General features: G+C 39.1%; 1 protein-coding gene across 1 annotated transcript in view; it reads right to left on the bottom strand.

The window, feature by feature from the left end:
* LOC134670025 (unconventional myosin IC) overlaps nucleotides 1-12,242 on the bottom strand; it is an 81,732-nt gene that overhangs the window by 16,266 nt on the left and 53,224 nt on the right. Inside the window, exons 2-6 of the mRNA XM_063527694.1 lie at nucleotides 7,019-7,175; nucleotides 5,747-5,862; nucleotides 1,894-1,964; nucleotides 1,504-1,713; nucleotides 570-757 (exon numbers count right to left, since the gene is read on the bottom strand). Of these exons, the coding sequence (XP_063383764.1) occupies nucleotides 570-757; nucleotides 1,504-1,713; nucleotides 1,894-1,964; nucleotides 5,747-5,862; nucleotides 7,019-7,175 (742 nt within the window). The remainder of the gene's footprint in view (nucleotides 1-569; nucleotides 758-1,503; nucleotides 1,714-1,893; nucleotides 1,965-5,746; nucleotides 5,863-7,018; nucleotides 7,176-12,242) is intronic.

Raw genomic sequence — 12,242 nt, 5'->3', positions numbered from 1 at the left:
AAATTTGTCACAGAAAATATTTTGCGATGACTGGCGAAATGCACGATTATTATATTTTAAAATGTAATAAATTCACATTCTCATGTACAATGTAATAAATTCGCATTCGCATTCTCTCTGAAACCACTGCTAGCTTAAAAAACGACAATTCACCGTGTAATGTTGAATTTAAACAACCGTCCACTGTACCAGTAATAATAACTTTTCTTTTTGTTTCTCCATTATTGCACAAAAAAGTTCACAGACGCGTGTCTCAAGCTAATGGCACTCGCGCTCGCAGTGGTCCCAACCGGTCCGAGATATCGTGTCCGTGAGCAGTGTCTATGTGTGCGTTGCTCGAGCGCGCTTTGTATGTAGATTGATTTCTGTACCTATCTGTTTTGTGCTCTGGTCTTCCCTGCAGACGGAGGGAGTTCATCATCTCCTGGTCCGCGCCGGACAGCAGCTGGTAGAAGATGTGGCAGTTCCTCTCGCCTGCCATCTGGCTGACCACGGGGGGCTTCTCCAGCAAGTACTTGACTAGGAGTCTAGATGATTGGGCAAGCATTTTCTATGAATGGTCATCTTACCGAATCTGTAGTGTTGCAGAACTTGTAAGCCTCTGGTCTTCCCTGCAGACGGAGGGAGTTCATCATCTCCTGGTCCGCGCCGGACAGCAGCTGGTAGAAGATGTGGAAGTTCCTCTCGCCTGCCATCTGGCTGACCACGCGGGACTTCTCCAGCAAGTAGTTGAGGATGTGGCCTCCGACCGGAGCGCCTTAAAACCGACAACAGATCAAATTAGTCTGCGATTTTTATACCGATTACTAGATCCATTGGCTCCATGGATGCATGGCTGACGTTATCGTCTAGAGCAGTGGTGGGAAAATTACAGCCCGCAAGATTCTATCTGCCCGCCGCCAGTCATTAGAAAAAAATGTGTATATGGCCAGCGATATTATAAAAATACTTTTTTGGAGCATTCCATGAAATTGTCTACCGTTGTCCCGTACAAACGCGAAGTTTCTGAAGATTTAAAGGTATAAGAGTTTCCTTTTCTATGACAAATGGTCAAAAATATGCACAGAGAAATAATCGCCTGCTTTAAATGCCGAGAAAAAAGTCGCAACACAGGAAATAAAATGCGTTTGTACGGGACAGCCCGTGGAATGCTCCTTTTGAGGTAAATCTGGCCCTCCTCTGAAATTCCTTCAAGTTTTGGTGACCCCTTATGAAGAAATTCTGTCCACCACTGGACTAGAGTGAGGTTTTCGGGAATTAATATGGTTCATGTTCAGAATCAGAATTATTTATTTGCATTGATATACAGTATGGGGATGTTACAATATCATGTATCCAGCTTGCATGCAAGCCTGCAAATTCACCACAGCACAACACCACAACTTGTCTCATTTGTTCTGCACCACAACTCAGAAACTCTCTCTCCAGCCAAAACTATCACAAAACAGTATTGGTAAAGGATCAAAGGTCGAATAGCATAGGTACAGCTGCCTAATTTCTCACCTTCATAATTAAACTGGACGTCCATGTACTTTCCGAAACGACTGGAGTTGTCATTCCTGTTGGTTTTGGCGTTGCCGAAGGCCTCCAGCAGAGGATTGGTCTGCAGCAGCTTGTCCTTGACTGTCTCCACGGTCCGAAGGTGCTTGGTACGTGCTGCGATGTATTCCAGAACTTTTTTGGAGGCTTCCGTTTTTCCAGAGCCAGATTCGCCTAGAGAAAAAATTGGTGGGATGATTGTGGGAATAATAAAAATGTATAATTTTGTAAGTAGGTGCCTATGGTTGTTTTTTTTTATTAGCTTACTTTTGTGTCCCACTGCTGGGCCTTTGCCTTTGCCTATGGTAGTTAAACTAGTTATTCCATATAAATGTAATATTTAAAGTATCTTGCCTGAGATCAGTATGCATTGTTCCCTGTGTTCGTAAACTAGTGACCTGTAGGCGTTGTCAGCTATCGCGAACCTGCAATAAAAGTATCCTGTTTAAATGATGTATCAGCTCAAGTGGGACTAGGCTGGGAACCACTGCCGAATGCAACTGTTATTTAACTTAATTAAACATTGTAAGTAGATCAATAACAACATATTCACCTATTTTAAGAACTTTTGAAAAATATCGAGTGATCAAAGAAATTTAATGGCTCCTCTATACGATGGACGAGCGAGATAGCCATGCGATGGTTGAGAATACGCACTATGGAATGGGCCACATGTAGATGCGTACGCTTCATCGCTGGCCCACTATCTTTGATGTGCTGACGAAAAACCGACACCGTGGCCATCCCATCGCCATCCTGCGGCACCATAAGCCATCGGATACCTAGTGGAGAGGCCAGCCCCTCTCTACACGCTGGTTCATCTTAGTGGGTCAGTATTATGGCCCATTGTGTAGAGACTGTAGACTCTACAGTGTAGAGGAACCATTAAACAATTAATTATGTGTAGTTGCCGTTTTAAAATGGTGCCCCATCTAGAAATATAGTTAGGCACCAAGACCTAGACAAGAAAGAGAACATTAATGTAGTAACCGTTAGTTTTCATAGTAACAATGAATAGAGCTAGAAGCTTCCATTTATCGAGGCTATCGAATCGAGTCCCGGATCCAATAACGTATTGTCTTATCGTTGTTGATAATACACTCGACCCTCGACGCAGTCAAATAATGTAAGGAAATGTTATGGACGTCGGAGAACAGAGTGACGGATATAAACAATGCAAAACCTCAATTATTTTTTATAAGGCATTGCAGAGGAAGACGGATTAAGGCGGATAATAGTTTTAGCCATATTAAACCAAAATCATCTGATTGTTGTCGATAGGTAAGGTAAGTACCAGTTGTTAAGTACTTTGATTGTAGTTTTCACTCGCTCTATTTATTTGCCACTTTAAAATAACACTTGCACTACAAGTGCTATCAAAATCGCTGCAGTCTTTTCTTGGTCGGACTCTACCAATAACTAAGTATTTTCCCCAAAATGTTAACTAACCATTATTTTAATAGTTCAACTGGGTTGGTGAATGATAAGCAGGTACATGAATGCATTGTGCGTCAATTCGTCACGACAATGTTTCCACTAACATCTTCTAAGACCGGACAGCTATACCATACCAAGCTATATATGACCGGTGTTGTCTATTAGAAACAGTTCTAATCCACGGTCGATCTGCGCAGAATCACTGTGAAATTGCAACAATAGGCGGCGTGTTCTCATTGCTTCTTGAAAACGCAGCTGGGTTGAACGTTCTGCTAAACCAGCGAATGCAAAAATGCCTCTGCCTCGTGTAGTCATTCGACACGACCCGAGGGGGTGTGAGGGGGCTCTTACGGGTGCTGCTGAGCCAGGATCTGGGAAGCGATATTTGAATTTCGTCACTCAAATATCAGAGGAAAACGAAAATAGAAATTTGGAATCGAGTAGTATTGACCACTCGTTTTCAATTCTATTAGTAGAATTTATATGCCTAGTAGTGGATATATTATCGAACGAAATACACGAAATCGAGCAGTCGAAATTCTAAAATCGGCCCCCAGTTCGCGCCCCACCTTGTAGGGTAGGTCTCGCACGTCGTTTTGGGGACGGCTGTGTGTCTGATATTCAAAATTTCTCTAAGCAAGCAACGCCTACGCGATGGTAATTTTTTCTCTGGGTTATAGGTACCGATACCGGTCTATGGGCTACGAGCCAATGAGGAACCGATATTTGCGCTACGTTTGTGGCATCTGGCTTCTTTAGATGGATCTTATCATCGGCAACTTCTTGGGGTTGTGAGGGTTGTGCCGGACATAAGAAAAATAAACTAGTTAAGAGTACAATTGGTTCATACCGGTCTATGGGCTACGAGCCAATGAGGAACCGATATTTGCGCTACGTTTGTGGCATCTGGCTTCTTTAGATGGATCTTATCATCGGCAACTTCTTGGGGTTGTGAGGGTTGTGCCGGACATAAGAAAAATAAACTAGTTAAGAGTACAATTGGTTCCTCTAAAGGCCCCAGTACACAGTGGTGAAGGATGGGCCATGCCACGCCCTGACCATTGTGTACAGGGGGCTATGGTATGCAATGGCGGACGACTGCCGTCAGTTGTCAGCCGTGGTGAGCAATCTGGGAGTTGTCGGTTTTTTGGAACACTTCAAAGGAATCGTGGCGTACCGTGGCCTGTGGTGTTCACACAGTCGCCATTGTTTGTTTAGTTTCTTGAATTTTTGACCGCTTGATTAAATGTTAATAGCCCAAAATGTCATTATTGTGGAGCAATGAAGAGACTTATCAGTTTATTATAGATTTATATCAATCAGAGCCTGCAATTTTGTTTTTTTTTTTTTGATGCGCCATTGTGTGAACACCTACGTGATATAGGCCTACTATTGCGCATTGCAAAGCATGGCTTGGCATGGACCATCCTTGACCACTGTGTACGGGAGCCTTAATGGTTCGACTCATCTGGAGTAAACAATTGAAATAATACTTACTGTAGCAGATTCATTGTGAAATTGGCATAATCTCTAACGTTGTCGATTTTCAACGCTTAGCCAATTATGCCATTGGAAGACCAGTTTAAGCCTGATCGCTGATTGGCAGATATTACGTCTCCCCAGATCAAGTTCTACCATAGATTCTAGGAGTCTAGGACAAATCGGTGGTTTAAAATTGATAGCTTAAGTAGATCGCGCTATACGCTTCCGTACCCTATGCGGTAACTCTGGTGTTAGTTGACGTAAGTATGACAATCCAGCCGGGCTAGCACAGGAATGGCGCGAGAGTACCTCGCCCGCGAGATAGACTACCCGTCCCTTCTTTATTTAATACAGTTAGAAAAAGGCGGGTAGGTAGTCTATCTCGCAGGCCGGCAACGGGACGGTTCCGTAATTATATGTAAATTTATAACCGTGGAAAATGTATAGTTCATTTGTTGGACAACATTAAATTCTTTGTTTATATATATGTACATACTATCGTACTTTCATGATAATCATGATTCAAGTGCTGAGTGATACATCTTAAGTGTGTTGCTAATGTCGATTTCGATAAACTATATAAACAACATGTTTAAGTGTAGTAAATTATGTGCACTTGAGCCCTCTTGGTAATAATAGTAAGTAGGCACAGAATAAGTACATAATACATACATACATACATATACATACATAATACATATTTAGTACCGTAAAACGGGGTGAGTAGGTTTCGCGGGGAGAGGTGGGTATGAATGGGGAGAGAAGGTTTGAGAGGGGGGTGAGAAGAAATTTTAAGGCTACTGCTACAAAAATAATGTATTCCAATTTAAAATGGAGCTATAGTAATACGCATATTAAAAAAAATCGATCCAACAATCTTCCAAAATCACCTTTGTATGAAGAACCCTCTCACCCCAAATACGAGGCACTACGGGGTGAGGTGGGTTTTCCTCTTCACCGTCAAACTAAAATACAAACGTCCGAACCACTTATTATATACACCTTTCAGTTTTCACATGTAAAAATAAAATTTTATCGAGGTTTGAAAGTCAAATTTCACCCAACTCACCCCATTTTACGGTACTGTAAGCAAGAAAGCTCTTGATGACAATACTCGGTACGGTGGGAAACATGTCGAGCGTTTTTCGACTTAAAATACGTGAGTGAACCGTTCTTAATATTTTAAATAATATGCAACACAATGTTTTTGTGGCAACCATTATTAAAATATATATTTAGGTATTGTTCCTATCCAATGTTAGAAATTACTATACTTTATGAAACTTACACATGTGGAGGTGCCTCAAAAAAGGCCTTCTTGTAATACTGCTGGATCTTTTCCTCGGTGTAGATGGGCAGGTTCTTGTAGGGGTTCACGGAGATAAGCACATTGCCGATGTACGTCTGTGGGACAATGGATATAAAACATAGAGGCCGGTACAATAACATAGAGATGACACGGGGGGAGGGGCCAAACGACCGAACGAGATGCAATTATGGAAATTTCAGTAGGAGTAGCAGAGAAAGCGGTATTATTGCTTGTCCTTGTCACAGTATCACTGTTTGTTCCCCACCAAAAATTTAGTATGGTTTATGGTGGGCAACAAATAACCCGACCGAATTACGTAGATTGTTTTTGGTATGTTGTTAGGAATGTTAAAATGTGTTTTTAATATTGTCGCTTTGCGTATGTTTTGTCCCTCACGGAGGCACGCGTATAGCTCATCTATGTAATACTAGGGCTATGATATAAATTAATGTTAATTTTACAAAAGCTTAACTAACTTGTAATGTATGTGGACTTAGACTAAGAAAAGTCTGCAGCGATTTTGATATGGCACATACAGAGCAAGTGACATAATTTAATTGAAGTTTGACGTTAAAATAAATAACTCTTGAACTGAGTGCGCTATCAAAATCGCTGCAGACTTTTCTTGGTTTAACTTGGACTATGTTTGAACGGGTCAAATTGCAAATTGACCCACTACCTGACTTCCAATCAAGCTGAAAACTTGCATACCTATATATACTGTAAGTCGGGGATATTATGACATCTTAAAATAAAACCTTCCCAATATAGTTAACGCAAATTATGCAGAACAATGCATTAAAAAGTAATTTTAGACAGACCTTTAGGTCATTTGCCTGGACTGTCTAGTCTGAGCTCTTTTGTCTGTCTGCCTAGTCTGCACGTTTTTGGGCTGGGCCCTATTGCAGAGCGTGTTTCCCTGTTATCATTATATAAAGGTTTTAAGTGCATCGCTGATACGTAATACTTTATACCTTTTACAAAAGGGCACAGATTTGGAGCTCACTAATGTGGTGGAGGTTTAAAGGCTTCGGCGGTCGCGCCATTCGGCTAATCCACTTATGAGATTACACCCTTAATTTCACTCGAAACCTCTTAATTTCATAATAGAGATATGATAATTATTATGCCGTCAATAGCCTAAGAAATGATTGTCAATAAACGCGGCCTCAGACTGAAAGTCCGCCGAGTCTACCCCTTCGAACTCCCGTTTCTTCGTCGCTTCGTCTGTTACTTTGCAATAATACTCACATAAATAATGTTCTCGTTGAACCTCTTCCTCAGATTGTCAATAAAGGCGGCCTCAGACTGATAGTCTTCGAGCAGCACGAAGTCCTGCACGCCGACGCGCTCGCGATGCTGCAGCGCGTGCTCCATCGCGCCGGCCACCGATACCGGCCGCAGCAATCTGGAACAAGTAATTTATTAAGTATGCAACATGGTATAATACTACTTCCGTGATGGGGTAGTATGAATTTTCTGAAATTATTTTAATTTTAGATTTGAACCTTAAAACCATCACGATACAACAGATTTTTAAACGACATTGTTGCTTTGCCACGCACTCTAAACGAGAGCCCAGCTCAAAACCAACTCGGAAAGGCTTACTTTGCACTTCAAAAACTGATAGCAAAGTTGCATTTTATTCACATTGTGAGGTAAAGTAATCAAATGCATATTTTGAGTTGTTTTCTTATGTTTGCTGGTAGAATTGACTTTTAAATGATGATTTTGGATGATAAATATTTAATAACATACATTTGGATTTGATTTGGTTAGTTTTTGTTTGATATATTACAGTTAATATTTTCTTCGGGGTGGTGTGGTGAAAAATATTTTATTATTGATTTAAAATTAAAATCAGGCAACAAGGCCAAGATAAAAGCGTAGATCTCTTACCGCAGTGTATGTATTCTATATAACGTCCCAAATTTTGCATTATCGACATCATTGTAACCCATATCGCGTAACTGTCACTGTAACCACTGCACTGTGTTCATTGGTTATCCACAAGAACTCTACGATAACTGACTGATTTCCGCGGATCGACGATGTTAGTTAATGATAAACAAATGATTTTGTAATTGTTACTAACTAATAGGTAACAACTTTTAGTGAGTTAGTTTACTTTACTATTTGTTGATGGTTTATCTAATAATTAAATAATTAGTCAATCTAGTGAAAGATGTGGCTATACATAAAATGCTCTATAGTCTAGTCTAGAGTGTTTTTTTTTCTTTTTACATAATGCTTTTTGGTGAGAGTGTAGATAAACATATTTATTTAAATTGAGTATAAGTAACTACCTTTATGAAAAGTGAAGGCATCAGTGAAAAATTTGTTTTCAGGGAAAATATTCTGAAATAGGTATTCAGTGGCATATATACCAAATTCTAACAGTGCCGATAATATATTATTGTACGCTTTGTACAGTCAAGTGTAAATAAGTTTTTGGCAAAACTTTAATTTTTGGTACAAGCTTTTATCGCTGACTGTACTTTTCTTTCCACAGGCAACTAATGCTCATCGAGCTAAACAATTCTAAAAACCCCAAACACAATTAGGTTTCGTTGTTTTATCACATAGTTCCTATGGCCACCTCGAGACCGGAGGGAGGACCTCATCATCAGATCAGCTCGATGACACCATAATATTGCATTGTCACCCGACTTACGTATGTATGCAAAATTTCAGCTCAATCGGATACCGGGAAGTGGATCAATTTTAACTTGCAAGATTTGATTACAGACAGATAGACAACGGTCATCTGTGGGTGAAACTAAATAAAAGCTTGTAAAAAAAGGGTGCATACATCATACTCAAAAATATATCCCATAGATCAGCGAATTAAGAACTATGGGATACATTTTTGAGTAAGTTATATGCACCCATATTTTTACACTTGACTGTACCTACATATCTCAGATTGTTGAGCGACTTCCATAGAAGCCGATAAGTGAATAATTAGCAAAGTCAACGGTTGTGTTTACCTTATATATGAGTCCTATGACCTCATTAAACTATAACTAGATAATGGCAAAACAAACCATTATTCCTTCCGGAAAACAATTCAGCAATATTTAAAAATATACGCTGGGTTATATCAGACGTTATTTATGCATTAGTAGTTAGCTACAGCTTATAACATATTCCATTTCTAAAGTTGTTAAGTGAGCTGGAGCGCGTATATAACTAGTACTCTTACCTAGAGCATGTTTTACCATTAATTAGGACCTCGTTTGCGTGTCATTAAAATTTAGAGTTTACGTTTTTAGGATTACAATAACTGAGTGTAAGGTAAGGTTTTAAGAGGTGGTAAATTATTAAAGTATAGTTATCATGCTATTATATTATATACCTACCGCATCGCTCCCTGCCTATAGGTTTTCTCGATGGGCTACAGTATGGGGTTCTTAAAATATAGGAGTGTAGGTACCTATAGATTTGTAAATAAGATACCTACTTCCGCGCAGTTGTTCTAATGCTATAAGAGGAATAGTAAGCAATTCTTAAAGTTTTACCTTAGTCAAGGTTTTCAATTGTCTTACAGTACAGTCAGCAGCAGAAGTTGCTAAGCGGGCCAGTTGTTCAAAATGATCTTGACGCGACTTTATTGTTTAGAGAATAAGAGCGTGTCAAGGTAATTTTGAACACCTCGCCCGCTTAGCAACTTCTGCTGCTGACTGTAGGTATCTAAGCTAGTAGAAATCTAGTTCTATTACTTAGTCCATTGCTACTGCTATATAGAGACGTCTTGCTAAATAACTTGTCGTACGCCAAACCCTAATCGACGTGATATTTGCGAATGTCACCGCCGCTGTGAAATACCATGAGACGGCCATAACATGCCGTTAATGTCGTCTCGCTGTCTGCACAGAGAACGCGACATTTTCGTAAAATTATATTAGTTGTCTTAAGGCACAGAATAAATAATACTAGGTACTTACAGAAGATTCACTCTCTGATTAACACAAGATTAACAAAACGCGTCTGTTAAGATTAGGACAGATATGACCGCTAGGTGGCGACAGCGCCACGGCCACGCGTGGCTTATGGCTAACCACCAAAATTGGTGAGGGACGGATGTACCTGTTGCAAAGCGACGAAATCGCGGAGTGAGCCACGCCTGCTTAAGGTTAAAGAATGCGATTTCCAATTCTGAAAAAAGGTCGTGGCTCCAAACCACTTATATATTTAAAGAAAAATGGTTTTATTTAGGCTAATCTACTAATAGAAAATGACGACATTGATTTAATTGATTAAGGCTGCTATTTAACTGATCACCAGATTTAATAAAATTTAATACCAAAAAAATCTACTTTACCACCCTAAAATAATGAATGATCACCAAAATTATAACACCATTTTAATGTGAAATGATTACCAATTTTATTACATTTTACTATCCTATTAAAGGAAATGACACCAAATTAATCATTATTAACCCAAAAATTGTAAATAATTACCAAAGTTCAAACCCCAATTTAATGTCAATTGATAACCAAATTTGTACATCGTGCTATACTATTAAATAAAATGACACCAAAATAATCATTGTAAACCCAAAAATAGTAAATGACCACCAAAATTAGAACTCCATTTTAATGTAAAATTATAACCAAATTTTTAAATCTTGCTATCCTATTAAAGCAAAGCAAAATTTTCTAGTAGCATTTGGTTTCTGTATGGGTTGCAGTTCAAACCTAACCTAACCCACTTTTCTAGTAACATTTCGTTTCTGTAAGGTTCGCAGTTCAAACCTAACCTAACCCACTTTTCTAGTAGCATTTCTTATCTGGAAGGGTCGCAGTTCAAACCTAACCTAACCCACTTTTCTAGTAGAATTTCGTTTCTGTGTGGGTCGGAGTTCAAACCTAACCTAACCCACTTTTCTAGTAGCATTTCGTTTCTGTAAGGGTCACAGTTCAAACCTAACCTAACCCACTTTTCTAGTAGCATTTCGTTTCTGTAAGGGTCGCAGTTCAAACCTAACCTAACCCACTTTTCTAGTAGCATTTCTTTTCTGTAAGGGTCGCAGTTCAAACCTAACCTAACCCACTTTTCTAGTAGCAATTCGTTTCTGTAAGGGTCGCAGTATTAACCTAGCCCACTTAACTGATAGCAGTACAAACCTAACCTAACATACTTTTCTAGTAGCATTTCAGTATGCCTACCTAAGTTATGCGGTGCGGGGTACGGGGGTTGAGCGGGAGGGGCTAGTAATTTTGGCATCATTTTACTTTATTTGGTAATATGTATAAATTTTTTGGTATCATAGTGGTTTATTTAGGTGAAAATATCGCATTTATTTGGTCTTCAAGATTTGGTGATCATTAATGATTTTTGGTAATCATTCAATATATTTGGTATTCGAATACAATTTGAAGTGCAGTCGTAATTAAAATGGTGGTACATTTGTAATTTTAGGCCTTATTTTTTTGGTGTTCAATAATTTTTTTTGGTAAGCATGATTTTTTTATTTAGGGTACCAAAGTATTTTTTGGTGGTCATTATATTTGTAGCCATTGATTAATTCGTAAAATAGTCGTTACAATCATATTGAAGGTTCAACCGATTGTCGACTCTTATCTATATAATGTTTTTTCTACAAAAAATAATTATTTTAACTTAAGGATCTCTTAATTCGAAGTAAATAAATAGCTAAATTGAATACCGTTGCCTACCCTGTGTCTACGTGTTTGCATTACGGCAACGGTATTCAAATTTTAGTTATTTATTTATTAAATCTCTGTATCCGGTTTATATTTGGGTTGCGTAAATTTGACCACGTTTCTCATTTTCGCATGCAACTCAAGTGGCTCCCAATTCGTTTTTAAGACTAGACAGTCTTAATAACAGTTCAGTTCAGTTTGCTGGCTATGGATGAGGTCTTGGTGGCTCTGATGGCAGCGCTGGAGTATCGATCCAGAGGCCGTGAGTTCAAGTCTCACCCAAGACAGTAATTTTACCACTTTCAAATTTATTCAAAGCTAAATAGCATCGTTCGCAGATATTTCTGCTTGTTAAAAATTGGTATTCTGCTGCTGGTATTGGTGGTCTGCTTGTTAGACAGTCTTGGTTGGAAGTCAGGTGATGTCACTCGACTGAATCCCGGCATATCACATCCTTATTGCGATTTATCTTGTCCGGTCAACAATGACCTCAACACTCACTAACCATATACATACATCGTGTATCTAGCGCACGATTTAGTATTATATTAACTTTGAATAGGTACCTAATTATAATCCAGTAACTTTGTCGAATTTTGTAACCTGGCTCTTTTGCGTCAAATCCGGTAGTTCTGATTTTTTGCAGACTTGTTTATGATGTTGGCCCAATGAATAATCCAAGTTTGTGACTTCAAGCGCCGAACGCAACTTTGTCAAAAATCGAATAAACCGCAATTTTTTTTAGATTTGGGCGATTATAACCCTAAAGTACTAGTTTTTGGTAGTATCTTCCTAGGGCGTTT

This window comes from Cydia fagiglandana, chromosome 13 (genome assembly GCF_963556715.1).
Source record: "Cydia fagiglandana chromosome 13, ilCydFagi1.1, whole genome shotgun sequence".
NCBI lineage: Eukaryota > Metazoa > Arthropoda > Insecta > Lepidoptera > Tortricidae > Cydia > Cydia fagiglandana.
Note: the sequence above shows the minus strand (reverse complement) of the source record. Positions and strands in the feature narration are given on the sequence as shown.